Source organism: Schistocerca gregaria, chromosome 9 (genome assembly GCF_023897955.1).
Source record: "Schistocerca gregaria isolate iqSchGreg1 chromosome 9, iqSchGreg1.2, whole genome shotgun sequence".
Classification (NCBI taxonomy): Eukaryota; Metazoa; Arthropoda; class Insecta; order Orthoptera; family Acrididae; genus Schistocerca; species Schistocerca gregaria.
Genome location: NC_064928.1, coordinates 108,300,028 through 108,318,032, shown reverse-complemented (window position 1 = coordinate 108,318,032; position 18,005 = coordinate 108,300,028). Strand labels below are relative to the sequence as shown.

Sequence of the window (18,005 nt, the reverse complement as noted above, 5' to 3'; positions counted from 1 at the left end):
TTTTCGAGCCACTCCGTATTTTTTAACATACTCCATATGCTCATACCTTTATTAACAACCTGTAATGGGGCACTGTGTCAAATGCTTTCCAGAAATGTAGAAATATGGAATCAGCTGTTGTCCTTTATCCATAGTTCATGGTATTACGTGTGAGGAAAGGGCAAGCTGAATTTCACATGAGCAATGCTGATTCGTGGGCATAAGCTTCTCAGTCGCAAGAAAGTTTATTACATTTAAACTGAGAACATGTTCAAGGATTCTGCAGCAAACTTAAGTTAGGGATATTGATCTGTAATTTTGTGGGTCCGCTCTTTCATCCTTCTTATGAACACGACTCACCTGCACTTTTTTCCAGTCACTTTGAAGTTTCTGCTCGGCGAGAGGTTCATGATAAATGCAATAAACTAAATTGGGATTCCATCTGTCTAAAGGGCTCCATTATGTGCCTAACATTGGAGCTCCCGATAACCAGTAATTCCCCCTGCCGGTCTCGTGCCTGCTCAGACCCTGCCAAAGGAGCGGCCATTTGTCCACTCACGCGGTGAATGGATGAGGCCAGGTGGCCAGTCTCCATATCAGCCCTCCACTTTAAGTGACACAAATGCGCTACCACTCACAACTCGCTGTGCTGTTGGGGAAGACCCACCAAGTCGGGTACACTAGGAGATGCCTCTGAAGCAACACAGGCAACACCTGAGGTGTCTCATGCGACGCACCAGATTCTCTGCCACCACCACACCTCAAGACAGCAGCTCTAAGGTGACTGACCGTAGCCAGAATCACATTCAGCTGTTCGAAAACTGCGACCAACTCCTCCTGTGTCTGCATACAGCATGCACACGTCCTGTCCATTCTACGAAGACTACCTGAAGAACTAAACTATAAAAGCAGATATAATCCTAGATATACATCTTGCTGCCTTCCTTATACTAGAAGGTATCAGATATATTATATAATGGCAAGACAGAGATTTAGGAACCAGGTTTTACATTGTAAGACATTTCCAGGGGCAGATGTGAACTCTGAGCACAATCTATTGGTTATGACCTGCAGATGAAAACTGAAGAAACAGCAAAAAGGTGGGAATTAAAGGAGATGGGACCGGGATAAAATGAAAGAACCAGAGGTTTTACCGAGTTCCAGGGAGAGCATAAGGGAACGATTGACAGTAATGGGGGAAAGAAATACAGTAGAAGAAGAATGGGTCGCTTTGAGGGATGAAGTGGTGAAGGCGGCAGAGGCTCAAATAGGTAAAGAGACAAGGGCTAGTAGGAACCCTTGGGAAACAGAAGAAATATTGAATTTGATTGATGAAAGGAGAAAATATAAAAATGCACTAAGTGAAGCACAGAAAGGAACACAAACGTCTCAAAAATTCATTTGACGGGAAGTGCAAAATGACTAAGCAGGGATGGCTAGAGGACAAATGTAAAGATGTAGAGGCTTATCTCACTAGGGGTAAGAAAGATACAGCCTACAGGAAAATTAAAGAGACCCTTGGAGAAAAGAGAACCACTTGTATGAATATCAAGAGCTCAGATGGAAACCCAGCTCTCAGCAAAGAAGGGAAAGCAGAAAGGTGGAAGGAGTATATAGAGGGTCTACACAAGGGCGATGTTCTTGAGGACAATATTATGGAAATGGAAGAGGATGTAGATGAAGATGAAATGGGAGATACGATACTGCGTGAAGAGTTTGACAGAGCACTGAAAGACCTGAGTCGAAACAAGGCCCCAGGAGTAGACAACATTCCATTAGAACTACTGACGGCCTTGGGAGAGCCAGTCCAGACAAAACTCTACCATCTGGTGAGCAAGATATATGAGACAGGCGAAATACCCTCAGGCTTCAAGAAGAATATAATAATTCCAATCCCAAAGAAAGCAGGTGTTGACAGATGCGAAAATTACCGAACTATCAGTTTAATAAGTGGAGGAGGAGGAGATTAGTGTTTAACGTCCCATCGACAACGAGGTCATTAGAGACGGAGCGCAAGCTCGGGTGAGGGAAGGATGGGGAAGGAAATCGGCCGTGTCCTTTCAAAGGAACCATCCCAGCATTTGCCTGAAGCGATTTAGGGCAATCACGGAAAACCTAAATTAGGATGGTCGGAGACTGGATTGAACCGTCGTCCTCCCGAATGCGAGTCCAGTGTGGTAACCACTGTGCCACCTCGCTCGGTTTAAATAAGTCACGGCTGCAAAATACAAATGTGAATTCTTTACAGATGAATAGAAAAACTGGTAGAAACCAACCTCGACACAGATCAGTTTGGATTCCACAGAAATGTTGGAACACGTGAGGCAATACTGTCCCTTAGAAAATAGATTAAGGAAATGCAAACCTACATTTCTGGCATTTGTAGACTTAGAGAAAACTTCTGACAATGTTGCCTGGAATACTCTCTTTCAAATTCTGAAGGTGGCAGGGGTAAAATACAGGGAGCGAAAAGCTATTTACAATTTGTACAGAAACCAGATGGCAGTTACAAGAGGCGAGAGGCATGAAACGGAAGCAGTGATTGGGAAGGGAGTGAGACAGGGTTGTAGCCTCCCCCCGATGTTATTCAATATGTATATTGAGCAAGCAGTAAAGGAAACAAAAGCAAAATTAAGAGTAGGTATTAAAGTCCATGGAGAAGAAATAAAATGTTGAGGTTCGCCGATGACATCGTAATTCTGTCAGAGACAGCAAAGGACTTGGAAGAGCAGTTGAACAGAATGGATAGTGTCTTGAAAGGAGGATATAAGATTAACATCAACAAAAGCAAAATGAGGATAATGGAATGTAATCAAATTAAATCGAGTGAGGCTGAGGGAATTAGATTAGGAAATGAGACGCTTAAAGTAGTAAAGGAGTTTTGCTACTTGGGGAGCAAAATAACTGATGATGGTCGAAGTAGAGAGGGTATAAAACGTAGCCTGGCAATGGCAAGGAAAGCGTTTCTGAAGAATAGAAATTTGTTAACATCGAATATAGATTTATGTATCAGGAAGTCGTTCCTGAAAGTATTTGTGTGGAGAGTAGCCATGTATGGAAGTAAAACATGGACGACAAATAGTTTGAACAAGAAGAGAATAGAAGCTTTTGAAATGTGGTGCTACAGAAGAATGCTCAAGATTAGATGGTTAGATCACATAACTAATGATGAGGTATTGAATAGGATTGGGGAGAAGAGAAATTTGAGGCACAACTTGACTAGAAGAAGGGATTGGTTGGTAGGACATGTTCTGAGGCATCAAGGGATCACCAATTTAGTATTGGAGGGCAGTGTGGAAGGTAAAAATCGTAGAGGGAGACCAAGAGATGAATATGCTAAGCAGATTCAGAAGGATGTAGGTTGCAGTAAGTACTGGGAGATGATGAAGGTTGCACAGGATAGAGTAGCATGGAGACCTGCATCAAACCAGTATCAGGACTGAAGACAGCAACAACACCTTCCTTATCTGTCACCAATTGACACTGCTGTGTTAGTTAGTTATGTAGCTGGGTTCAGTAAGCAATTATTGCACTGCAGACTGTGTGAATGTACACTTACAAAGACATGAGATTAAACCCCTTAAACATAAAGAACACGCACGAACTGTAATAAATATAATTTTTGAAAACACAGAAAAAGATGAACTTTAACTTGCCCCACTGTATATGTATGTCAGCGGAGAGCTGCGGCCTGACTGACTTACTAAACAAATGGACCGCTCTCTTCAAAAACAGAACAAATGAGCAACAAGTGCACTGCAGAGTTAATTTTATTTACACTTATAAAAACATGAGATTAAACCTTAAGTGAAAGACAGGAGCACTGCAAGCCAGGAATAATTACCATTTTCAGTCAATGTGTTTTATGCAACAGTGTAAAAGAAAACCAACAGGCTTCCAAGCATGAGGAAAGAAATAGACAATAATGACACCTGCATCAAAAAGAAATACAAAGCTGCTGGCTATCTGGAACACAGGACAATTTTCTACAGGTTCTCTTAACATTTTCAACACACTGCATCCAGAAGTGCAATGGTTTTGCATCTGTTTTATATATTCTTGTTTTACACAATTTCCTTCATATGTAAAATGATAAATTATTTATTTTGAAGCAGGCTGTCCCATCATAACCGGCAAACCAATGCAGAACTAGTAATAAAGTAATACATGTTTCTCACTGTATTTTACGTCTCTCTTCATGTGGGCATCTTAGTTAACATACACTATCACTTTCCATCAAACAGATACCTATAACATTGTACAAGGCAACCACAAATGGTGTCTAACCACACCATGCTTGTCAAATACGCCTCATTAATTCTATGTAAGCCTGTCTTTAAGAAGCACTATGAAAGCATAAACTGAGAGAATCTGGAGAAGCATCAACTAATTAAATATTTGATTCTTAACATCATCTATATATTTATTCATAAATATTTTACAAAAGTATACAGGTCTCACTGTACCTTAAAATAAACAAACCAACAACTGAAAACAGGATTGTAACTTACTTCTATGCGCATTACTGGTGCTTAAAGAACACAGAATGGCTAGCTGGTACACAATAACTCATATTGTTTTCTGCATTAGAAAAGTGACTAGAAATTTATATGAAGCACTTAATCTACTTCTAAGATTTTACGTAGCACTGTCTTCTGTCACGACACTGCCAACATACATTCAAACTAAACAGCTATTCAATCATACATTGCACAGAGAACCACCATTACACACATAACATAAAATATTGACTTTTGACTAAAGGGAACCAGTAAAAAACCTGGCTCAAGTAACAAGTTCTTTGACATTCACAGTTCACAAATTATTAGACAATGGTGTATTGAAAAATATGCACCACTGTGAATTTCACAAACACTCTGATAAACACATGTTACTTGCATTGAAGTTAACATTTCTCATTCATATAAAAGCCCCGTCTACCATTGGTGTTGTCATTTTTGGACATATATGTTTAGTTACTAAATCTGCAGAATGAATGACAGCTGCTAAGGTCAGAGTATGCCTACACATCCAAAGACTGCCAACAGACTGTATTCTGGAAAAATGGTTAAAATAACATTTTACAGACCTTCAACACCACCAACTTTGCATGTACTTTCATGAACTCTTTTCACAGCTCTTTAACTTATAGGTTTACAGAACACAACAGTTGGAAAGCATAGACTACACTTCATTAAAGGTGAAGGAAAGAGGAGGATGCTTCAACTATGACAACATTAACTGGTGGCAGTTGATTCCTTTAGATGAACACAACTGGGATCTTTTAAAATTTTCTTTCCCCGTCAGGTATACTGAAAAAGTGATATCTAATGTCTGTTCATTTATGACAATACTGTACACATATGTAAGTCACTGTCACTCCTTGGCTTCTTGCCAGTGTGATGCATAAAAGAACCCACTGAGAGATAAAAAATGAAAAACACATAGAAAATAATGTTGTACCATAACATGTGATGCTACAGCTTGAGACCCTTTCCAAGCATCTTTTACATGACAAAAGCAGTCAGTATATTTTGGTCTACAAATAAATAAAACATTAACAAGGCAGTCATACTAACATAATTAGTTTTATAGCTTCGTGTGCTGCTAGATGACTCTATTGTGAACTTTGGTGAATGAGAAATAATATCTTCCAATGCTACATATATGGCTAACCACAACTTCTTTCATGGGCATCTACAATGATTCACTTACTTTCTCTCATAATACTCCAGAACTTGCAAAATTTGGTGCAAGTTACATATCTGAATAGCAGATCTTCCTCTGCTTTCATACAAAATCAAACTGGTACATTAACAAGTTGCTCTGGTAGTTCCAAGAGAACAGAAGCATATATACACCACCACGTCATACGCAGAATGACATGGAAAACATTGATAGCTTGGTGACCAGATGAACACAATTTTGTGCTCACTGACTTCTCATTTTATATTTTTAAATAGCCAAGCTGAAACTCTACTACATAACTTAACATATTTGAGACACGCAATACATACTATTTTTTTACAGTGCCAATGAATCATTATGTTAAACCAAATGTCTTTTTTACGCACATGCTAATAAAAGACAACATTGCCAAGAGTCTCTTTCTGGAAGAGCAGATCAATATTTTATAAAAGATAGAATTTTGATGACTATATTGAAGAAAATGACAAGGGGTGATCAGCTTCAATTTTATCAGTTTCAAACTGTTAAATCATTAACATATAATTAGTTCTATATGTCACAATTTTTTGATTACATGTCTAACGTATTCTGGCACATGCATTTGAGAATAATGCACATTCAGCAAACTCAAACAAAAATCTCACATAATAATGTTGAACAGCACACTAAACACACAACATTTTTTTTCCCTTTTTTTTTTTACCACACAGTATCATGTGAAAGACAGTCCCAAAGCAATGCCCGACGTGCACATTCATCATCCTGCATCAGTCTGTTAATGCGGCATTATAACATAAATACAGGAAACTAATCCATCATTTTGTGATGATATCTAATTTTATTCATCACCCACACTTTCTCTCTAGAAAATTTCCAATTCCACATCATTTCTCCCTATATCCACAAGTAATACCATCATTGACGGACTCTCTCATTGCTAGAACGGTGTTGCTAACTATTTTCACCTGATGAATTCAGCAACACCCTGCAACATTGTTCACAGTAGAAAATATTAGTAAAGAATAAATCTTTAAGACAATTTCAATAAAACTCAAATATACAGTTTTAATTATATTTCTTGTACCCTACACCAATAAATATATTAACACTCAAGTGAAATAACAGGTAAGCATAATGACTTAAAAATTTATAAAATCAGCACAATATATTCGACAATAAAGAAACCCAAAGCAGAAACTGAATGAATGACAACAATCAGTTTTTAGGAACTAAAATGGGAGAGGGGCTGGGTTTTTATCATATTACATCACACGAGTAAGACTTAAATGTGATGAATATGACTAGAAATAAATGCACCACAAACACAGAAACAATCAAAAAGAAGACAGTAATTTTCAATGGTTTACACATTAACAAGTAACAGCTTGGGTTAAGAAACAGTATCAAAAGCTATTCAAAACACAAGATGACAATTCAATTTCTAACGGCCCCTAATACCCAACATAACAAAATTTGCATTCATTCATAAAACCTAACATAATTTTTTTTTTGGCCTAAGTGAAGATTTATTGAGTAGTAGATGGGTCATAATAAAGTAGTAAACAATGACAGTGAATGGATGTTTGGAAGACAAACTACAGTTACTGCCACCTTCTCACATGTCATTCCACCACTCAGTGTCATCTCCTCACGTCACTAATTATCTTCGGTCCAGTAGTCTTCCTTATTGTGCACAGAAGAGTACATACAAAAATATGAACTATTTATCCAGCATTAATAGAAACATAAAACATCAAATCCCTAATTTTTCAAATTGGCACAAAATAAATAAATAAATAAAATAAAAAAGTAATACTGTTGAGCAATATGCAAGGTGCAAATAATCCAAAATTTTTTGGAATTGCACTGTCTTGCAGCAAAGAAACTGCCAATTCCAAATATAAGATTTCTTTTTTTTTAAATTTGTTCTTCTGTATTTGCACTCGAATAGTCTTCTTTTCTGCAAAATGTTTTGAGAGTCTGTGCTCCACGAACTGCGGATCTTGCCAAGTGGGAGGATTTGCATGTCTCTACAAAACAAACAGCTATCCCATACCAGATGAGTATCTGTGGAGTGGTCAGAAAACCTATGGTTCATGAAAAGGGGGTGGCAAACTTTTCAGTAGTTGCAGAGACAGCAGTCTGTATGATTGATCTGGCATTTTAACTTTAGCCAACGTGCCCTTGCATTGTTGCTACAGCAAATAGCTGAAAGCGAGTTGTTATATTTTCTGAGGTACAACTGTCTCCCATTCACATCTCCACGATGGGACAACTCAGGAGCATGTCATCAGGAGAAACAAAACTGGCATTCTACAGATGACAATCTGGAATGTTAAATGCCTTATCTGGGTGGATAGGTTAAGGAATTTAAAAAGAGAGAGGGATATGTTAAAGTTAGCTATAAGAGGAATTTGTGAAGTGTGGTGGCAGGAAGAATAGGACCTCTGGTCAGGGCAGTACAGGGGGTCAAGGTCAGTACAGCACCAGAAATTTTCATGAAAACGTGTAACTTATACTTCTGCAAATATAGTAAGTAAGACTGAAATTATTAACGATGCACACAAATGAAATTTTGTTAAAGCTGCCAAGTCACTTATTAGTGGTTATTCTGAGCTCAGCTAGAATTTATAGTTTTTCAAACTATTCTGGAAGTTATAAGCTTGTGTCATCCCTGGAAATCCATTCATGACATCCATCTGTCGCCCATCTGTCCCGTGTAATGTGATTGTTCAGTTATCCCAAGAATACAAGAAATTCTCATAGTAGCATACTTCAAATGGTTTACACTGGAATGTAATATTAACAGCCTCTGGTACCAATGGTGCATCACATTTTAAAAAGTTTGCTTTTGTGTAAATGATAAATTCACAGTAACGCAACACATCCTCACACAAGTTATATTCCATTGCACTCACAATCATGTGATGAGAAAGGAACCAGGCACCTGAGAATCCACAAACAATAACAAAGATTCCTCAAGACTGGCAAGTGTGCCACAGGTATCTGTGATCTAGCAACAAACATTACAACAATGCAATACACTTCTTCACCTTTCCTTGTGCGTCACCACAGCCAATTCTTTCTGAAACAGAATCTCAATTTCATCCTGACAATGAATAGATCTACTCTCCCTAGAGTCTCTCAAAAGGCCCTGAGATTTCTCACTTTTCCAGTAAATTCAGTTCTCCTGAAAACCTGAAAATTCCCCATTTTCCAGACATGTTGCGACCTAGACACAGACTAGTTATCTACTGCAAAATGATTTACTCTGTCACAAAATTGCATAGGACAATGAACAATTATAATCTCATTTCAGTAATGTTATGTTCAAGTTTTACTAAGTATGTCTGCTACTTGCTTACCTTCCATCATTAGTACTCGCAGTAGCCTCCGGATGCACTGAGTTGGGTTTGTCTGTTGGCCCAGATACCCTGAAACCAGCAAAAATAGTTTCATAAATGACTAAAACAGGTTGTAACACACACACACACACACACACACACACACACACACACACACGTCCTTTCATCTTTCCTTTTCCTTCCCTCTTTCCCGACGAAGCAGCCGCTGGTTGCGAAAGCTCAAAATTCTGTGTGTGTTTGTGCATTTTATTTATTGTGCCTATCTACTGCCACTTTCCCGCTTGGTAAGTCTTGGAATCTTTGTTTTTAATATATTTTTCCCATGTGGAAGTTTCTTTCTATTTTATATATATATATATATATATATATTAAAACAAAGATTCCAAGACTTACCAAGTGGGAAAGCGCCAGTAGACAGGCACAATAAAATAACACAGAAACACACACACACAAAATTTCGAGCTTTCACAACCGGTGGTTGCTTCGTCAGGAAAGAGGGAAGGAGAAAATCCCCAAACCACCTTCCTTACCCTCTGGCTCCTACCCTTGCAACTGCCCCCGGTGTAAAACCTGTCCTATGCGCCCTCCCACCACCACCTACTCCAGTCCTGTAACCCGGAAGGTATACACGATCAAAGGCAGAGCCACGTGATAAAGCACCCACGTGATTTACCAACTGACCTGCCTACACTGTGACGCTTTCTATGTGGGAATGACCAGCAACAAACTGTCCATTCGCATGAATGGACACAGGCAGACAGTGTTTGTTGGTAATACAGAACGTATCTCTGCCTACGTAGATCAACACCTTCAACCCATTACATGCAGTTTCCCATCCTTCATCAAAGACACCAACCACTTTCTCGAACGCCTGGAATTCTTACCCAGTCTGTTACCCCCGGAAACCATCCTTGTAACCATTGATGCCACTTCCCTATACACAAATATCCCGCACGTCCAGGGCCTCGCTGCAATGGAGCACTTCCTTTCACGCCGATCACCTGCCACCCTACCTAAAACCTCTTTCCTCGTCACCTTAGCCAGCTTCATCCTGACCCACAACTTCTTCACTTTTGAGGGCCAGACATACCAACAATTAAAGGGAACAGCCATGGGTACCAGGATGGCCCCCTCGTATGCCAACCTATTGATGAGTCCCTTAGAGAAAGCCTTCTTTGTTACCCAAGCCTGCCAACCCAAAGTTTGGTACAGATTTATTGACGACATCTTCATGATCTGGACTCACAGTGAAGAACAACTCCTGAATTTCCTCTCCAACTTCGACTCCTTTGGTTCCATCAGATTCACCTGGTCCTACTCCAAATCCCATGCCACTTTCCTTGACGTTGACCTCCATCTGTCCAATGGCCAGCTTCACACATCCGTCCACATCAAACCCACCAACAAGCAACAGTACCTCCATTATGTACCTCCATTATAACAGCTGCCACCCATTCCATATCAAACGGTCCCTTCCCTACAGCCTAGGCCTTCGTGGCAAACGAATCTGCTCCAGTCCTGATTCCCTGAACCATTACACCAACAACCTGAAAACAGCTTTTGCATCCCGCAACTACCCTCCCGACCTGGTACAGAAGCAAATAACCAGAGCCACTTCCTCATCCCCTCAAACCCAGAACCTCCCACAGAAGAACCCTAAAAGTGCCCCACTTGTGACAGGATACTTCCCGGGACTGGATCAGACTCTGAATGTGGCTCTCCAGCAGGGATACGACTTCCTAAAATCCTGCCCTGAAATGAGATCCATCCTTCATGAAATCCTCCCCACTCCACCAAGAGTGTCTTTCCGCTGTCCACCTAATCTTCGTAACCTCTTGGTTCATCCCTATGAAATCCCCAAACCACCTTCCCTACCCTCTGGCTCCTACCCTTGTAACCGCCCCCGGTGTAAAACCTGTTCTATGCACCCTCCCACCACCACCTACTCCAGTCCTGTAACCCGGAAGGTGTAGACGATCAAAGGAAGAGCCACGTGTGAAAGCACCCACGTGATTTACCAACTGACCTGCCTACACTATGACGCTTTCTATGTTTGAATGACCAGCAACAAACTGTCCATTCGCATGAATGGACACAGGCAGACAGTGTTTGTTGGTAATGAGGATCATGCCTTGGTGCACGACCAGCACATCTTGGCACAGTGTTACACCGTCCGGGTTATCTGGATACTTCCCACCAACACCAACCTATCCGAACTCCGGAGATGGGTGTTTTTGCTTGTCTGTTAGTTCTGACCAGAGAGACTGTCCAAAAGTTTAGTTTCGTTAAAATAACATTAATGTGAATGGGGAAACTCATGGTTTTCGGTTCCTATCACAAGGGACAGTGTAAATGTCTTCAAGCATAGCTTAGTTTAGTGTTTCAAACAATGGAAAATTCATGATGGAATTATGGGGTAATTGATACTAACTATATAGAGGAGATGCCGAGACACAGATAGGCACAACAAAAAGAATATCAAACAAAGATTTTGCCCAAACAGGCCTTTATCAGACACACACACAGTGTGTGGCTACCAAGGCCAGAGTGTGTGTGTGTGTGTGTGGGGGGGAGGGGGGGGGGGGGGGGAAATGTCCAATTGTGATGAAGACCCGTTTGGCTGAAAGCTTTGTTTGACATTCTCTTCTTTGTGCACACCTATGACTGACCATCTCTGCTATATGATGACTACATCTACATCTACATCCACATCCATACTCTGCAAGTCACCTGATGGTGTGTGGCAGAGGGTACCTTGAGTACCTCTATCAGTTCTCCCTTCTATTCCGGTCTCGTATTGTTCGTGGAAAGACAGACTGTTGGTATGCCTGTGTGTGGGCTCTAATCTCTCTAACGTTATTCTCATGATCTCTTCGCGAGATATACATAGGACGGAATAATATACTGCTTGACTCCTCAGTGAAAGTATGTTCTCGAAACTTCAACAAAAGCCCATACCGAGCGTCTCTCTTGCAGAGTTGTAATGAAGCAGGGTTACCCACTGCTATCCTGTTTTGGTTTTACACCCCTTCAGCAACTTAGTTAAGCAATGAATTTCTTTTCCCCCCATTTTCACTACTCAGATTCCGACTACAGATTCTGTGGCCTTCAGGCTCATAGCACAGAATTTAGAAATAGTTTCAATAAAATTCCCCTAGTAGAATCTATTGTTTCAGTACATGCTAATGTCTATTCTGAAAGTAATGAGCTAATTAGTTTTATTGGAAATGCATCCTATTAAAAGTTATGAACAATGACATATATTGTGCAATACATATTAAGTAAAATTTGAGTGAGCTAATAGATCGAATTCAGCTATAAGACTGCATCCAAAAGAAAGCCTAAATTTTACTGATTCCAGCAAAGTGTTTAAATTAACCTAAAGTCTATTAGTTAAATAGATATTAAGACTTGAAATCTGTAGCATGTATGACTTTCAGTGCCAATTGTGGCCAAACTACTGACTAATTTGGTTATAAGTCGGGAATTACCACTGCGGATGCAGAAGTTAGTTCTGCGTATTTAAATTGATACAGCTCACTCGTGTTATTCAAGTAATAAAACCCAATAGTTAACTTCGTAACCAATTAGAAAGTACCATTTTAATCCTGGTAAATTATAAACTATAATATATTAACAGAAATAGTCAAATATTCAAGCACTCGTTTATATAAGGTCCAAGCTGGTGCAGTTCTCGGTTAGTCCTCGGTCAGATTCTCATGGAGCAAAAGTGCAGCAAGTCGGTTAACTTTTCCGGTCAGTACCAAAAAAGTGTAATTGTATTCAGCTTTGAACAGTTAATGCGTATTGTGAACATTGTTAAAGACTGGAAGTTTTTGACCTACCTAATGTGACGATTATTCAGTGTAAGAGGCCTGGTCACATGAATATTTTGTGTGTGTGTGTGTGTGTGTGTGTGTGTGTGTGTGTGTGTGTGTGTGAATGATAACAAACAAATCGCACTGTGGTTGTCATAAGTGTTCAACAATGAATACGTTGTTGACTTTTGGTTTTGGAAAACGTAATCTAGGATCCCGGCTTCTTAATTGCAGTGTGATTTAAGTGAGACGGACGCAGCTACCGAGAAGACAATATTGAATAAGCAAAGCAAAGTAGGTCAGGAACACTGCACACTATCTACTGGGTGAGGAAATGTTTCACTGCATCCGGTTGTGACGTGAACTTTAAGAGGCACTAATAAAAGGATTTAGCCCGGCACGTTACAGAGTCTTCCATTGGAGTTTATCTATCACATCCGTAACGCTTTCACAATTACTAAATGATCATGTAATGAAGCACACTGCTCTCCGTTGGATCTTCTCTATCTCTTCTATCAACCCTATGTGGTATGGACCGGACAGCAGTGAGCAGTATTCATGCTGTGGGTGAACAAGTGTACTGTAACCTACTTCCTTTGTTTTCGGACTGTATTTCCTTAGGATTCTTCAAGTGAATCTCAGTCTGGCATCTGCTTTACCGACGATTAACTTTATATGATCATTCCATTTTAAATCACTCCTAATGCCTACTCCACGATAATTTATGGAATTAACTGCTTCCAGTTGCTGACCTGCTATATTGTAGCTAAATGATGAGGGATCTTTCTTTCTATGTATTCGCAGCACATTACACTTGTCTACATTGAGATTCAATTGCCATTCCCTGCACCATGCTTCAATTCGCTGCAGATCCTACTGTGTTTCAGTACAATTTTCCATTGTTACAACCTCTCCACATTCCACAGCATCATCCGCAAAAAGCCTCAGTGAACTTCCGATGCTATCCATATGTACACTCCTGGAAATGGAAAAAAGAACACATTGACACCAGTGTGTCAGACCTACCATACTTGCTCCGGACACTGCGAGAGGGCTGTACAAGCAATGATCACACGCATAGCACAGCGGACACACCAGGTGTTGGCCGTCGAATGGCGCTAGCTGCGCAGCATTTCTGCACCGCCGCCGTCAGTGTCAGCCAGTTTGCCGTGGCATACGGAGCTCCATCGCAGTCTTTAACACTGGTAGCATGCCGCGAAAGCGTGGGCGTGAACCGTATGTGCAGTTGACGGACTTTGAGCGATGGCGTATAGTGGGCATGCGGGAGGCCGGGTGGACGTACCGCCGAATTGCTCAACACGTGGGGCGTGAGGTATCCACAGTACATCGATGTTGTCGCCAGTGGTCGGCGGAAGGTGCACGTGCCCGTCGACCTGGGACCGGACCGCAGCGACGCACGGATGCACGCCAAGACCGTAGGATCCTACGCAGTGCCATAGGGGACCGCACCGCCACTTCCCAGCAAATTAGGGACACTATTGCTTCTGGGGTATCGGCGAGGACCATTCGCAACCATCTCCATGAAGCTGGGCTACGGTCCCGCACACCGTTAGGCCGTCTTCCGCTCACGCCCCAACATCGTGCAGCCCGCCTCCAGTGGTGTCGCGACAGGCGTGAATGGAGTGACGAATGGAGACATCGTCTTCAGCGATGAGAGTCGCTTCTGCCTTGGTGCCAATGATGGTCGTATGCGTGTTTGGCGCCGTGCAGGTGAGCGCCACAATCAGGACTACATACGACAGAGGCACACAGGGCCAACACCCGGCATCTGTCCCCCATTGAGCATGTTTGGGACTGGATGAAGCGTCGTCTCACGCGGTCTGCACGTCCAGCACGAACGCTGGTCCAACTGAGGCGCCAGGTGGAAATGGCATGGCAAGCCGTTCCACAGGACTACATCAGCATCTCTATGATCGTCTCCATGGGAGAATAGCAGCCTGCATTGCTCCGAAAGATGGATATACACTGTACTAGTGCCGACATTGTGCATGCTCTGTTGCCTGTGTCTATGTGCCTGTGGTTCTGTCAGTGTTATCATGTGATGTATCTGACCCCAGGAATGTGTCAAAGTTTCCCCTTCCTGGGACAATGAATTCACGATGTTCTTATTTCAATTTCCAGGAGTGTATATTGTGAATAGCAACGGTCCTACGACACTCCCCTGTGGCACACCTGAAATCACTCTTACTTATAGTGTTTATCCTTTTCATAATATTGTCATTAGTTCAATGTTTCATGTTAGTGTGTTTTTGACACGCTATGTGATAGCTGTGGTATGCAATTTGTAACAGTAAGGAATGTGGATCAATTTTTTGCTGACCCTGTGACTGCATGGAGCTCAAAATCTTTTGGCTAACGGATAACGGTTGAGTCAGTTACTACCAAAATTGAGAAAAGGTCATTTGTTGTGTAATGACAAAATGCTTTAAAGTTTGTTGTTCTCATAAGTTTAGTGGCACAAAAAATTTACTAGTGGCTATAAACTTTATACACTGAATAATTGCCAACTTTCAACAAAGGACATATGATGGCTGGTGACATTTAATCATACATATTCTGGGACATAAAATTCTGTAATTACAAAGATTAAGAAATACATCTTTTTTAAACAATGGAATATCCAGAATGGAATGATGACAATATTATGAAGAGGAAAGATTGCTAGTCACCATATAGAGATGTTGAGTTGCAGACAGACAACAAAAGCACTGCCGTACATGTTGAGCTAACACACATTCAAGCAAGCACAACTTGCACACGAGTGACCGCTTACAGGCCAGAGACAGTAGTTGTGTGTGTGTGTGTGTGTGTGTGTGTGTGTGTGTGTGTGTGTGTGTGGCCATCTTTTTGTTGAGTCTTTCTGTGACTCAGCAGCTCCTCTATATAACGATTAGCAATCTTTCCTTTTCACAAAATTTGCATTAGTTTTTCTTTTCAATAAACAGAGCAATTGAAAATGAATATAGGAATTACAAATGGCTATAAGTATTTAATGCACAGTGATAGTTTTATGAGAATTACAAAAAATGTAGAAGAAAGTTCAAGATTTCATTTGCTGCACGAGTTCAGTGAATTGGAAGCTGGCACACATTTTTAAACTGATATCTTCGTAACAGTTGGATCGGTCTTGCTGGACACGACAACACTGTGTTCTGCTCTTGGCCATCCAGACCCCCAAACCTGATACTCACAGATTTCTTTTTTGAGTTATGTGAAAGACTTTGAGTATGTGCCTCCTTTGCCATAAACAATCCCAGAACTCAAAATGGGCATTCCTAATGCTCTTGCATGAGTGACTGCATATGCTTTGGAAAATACAGCACAAAATGGATTTTTATTTTCTTGTGATCTGTGTGACCAAGGGGAGTCATGTAGAACACCTATGAACTATGAAAAACATTGAACTTCCTGCAGTTCTTATTGATGTATTACTATGCATTAAATAGTTAAAACTGTTTGTAATCACCAATCATTTGGAATTGCCCCATATATTTGTGGGTATGATCAGCACATATGAAGAACCGTAGGATTTTACCTACTTTGAAAACTATAGTTTCGTGCTACACATACCCGACACATCCAGCTTTTTGGTGTGATGCATCCTGGTTGTTCTGGAGAGGAGTTGTCTGCTGACCGATCTGCAACACAAAATATTTGTATCACTGTAAACATCTTTCTTAGAGGTACTACCAAAAACATCAACTTCTCATACAAGCAATATGGTACTTTTAATTAAATGCTGAACATATGTGACATTAGCAAAGGGATAATGTTGAAGCCAGAAGAGTTTGGCAGGAGCTGAATGATAAGTTTTAAAGGCAGAATGATAAGTTTTAAATACTCCAAAGATTGAATGAATATACATAATGGATGATGAACATTACACAAAGTACAATGAAATGATTAAGAATGGAGTGCTGGAAGGAAGGAAAGATAAGTGGAGGAAGTGAGTATTCAGTAGCCTGTTACAACATGCAATATGGATATCACCCCTTATACAATTCCAATACTATTTGTTACAGACAGGCATCAGAAGATCTGAAAAGCATTTACGATGGTACAGGATTGGGTTGCGAATTAGTCTCAGCAATCAGTGCCAATTGAAGATTACACTTACTTGTACATTTCTTATTTTTCGAGACCACAGTATATTTTGATGATACACTGACTGAAATGGAGACAGACCCACCATGAATGCTATGACCAAGTAATTCGAGGCCTGTGGGATGTGTTAATAAAATTTCATCTTTATGTGAGCTTATTTTCAGTACAGATGAAACCCATTCCTATCGGATGTGTCTAATATTAATGAAACTTTTCAGATGGCACTCACAATGCAGCATGTTCACAGAACATGCATGTATAGCTTACTGTCATCTTTCAGATCCTGAAAGACCACAAATCATTGGTGTGAGGGGCACAGAAGTATCACACTGACAGACTGCAATGACTGCAGAATGAGTGATGATGAGATGGTCTGAAGACAACAATGTGGCAACAACAGCATGCGCAGGGTCCTTCCTGAAAGACTATACCACAAGACTGTCCTGGCTGCAGATTTCTGGACCTGCTTTACCAGGTGGGGAATTGTGGGACTTCCCTTAATAAGTCAAGGGTACATTACACAAAGGAAGCAGCTGCTCAGGTAGCAGAGTACCAGTGGAGAACACACACAGGATTTTAGGCTAGGTAGTAGTTTGAAGTACTCTGATGAACACTCGCCAGTTGATACATTGTTGTTGTTGTTGTTGTTGTTGTTGTTGTCTTCAGTCCTGAGACTGGTTTGAAGCAGCTCTCCATGCTACTCTATCCTGTGCAAGCTTCTTCATCTCCCAGTACCTACTGCAACCTACATCCTTCTGAATCTGCTTAGTGTATTCACCTCTTGGTCTCCCTCTACGATTTTTACCCTCCACGCTGCCCTCCAATGCTAAATTTGTGATCCCTTGATGCCTCAAACATGTCCTACCAACCTATCCCTTCTTCTAGTCAAGATGTGCCACAAACTTCTATTCTCCCCAATCCTATTCAATACCTCCTCATTAGTTACGTGATCTATCCACCTTATCTTCAGCATTCTTCTGTAGCACCACATTTCGAAAGCTTCTATTCTCTTCTTGTCCAAACTAGTTAT

At 40.8% G+C, this 18,005-nt stretch overlaps 1 protein-coding gene across 1 annotated transcript in view; it reads right to left on the bottom strand.

Annotated features, from left to right (window-relative positions):
• Positions 1–4,376: 4,376 nt before the first annotated feature.
• The window catches only part of LOC126292264 (uncharacterized), a 73,615-nt gene continuing 59,986 nt past the window's right edge, over positions 4,377–18,005 (bottom strand). The window contains exons 5-7 of the mRNA XM_049986163.1: positions 16,442–16,509; positions 9,033–9,101; positions 4,377–6,652 (exon numbers count right to left, since the gene is read on the bottom strand). Of these exons, the coding sequence (XP_049842120.1) occupies positions 6,619–6,652; positions 9,033–9,101; positions 16,442–16,509 (171 nt within the window). The 3' untranslated portion in view covers positions 4,377–6,618. The remainder of the gene's footprint in view (positions 6,653–9,032; positions 9,102–16,441; positions 16,510–18,005) is intronic.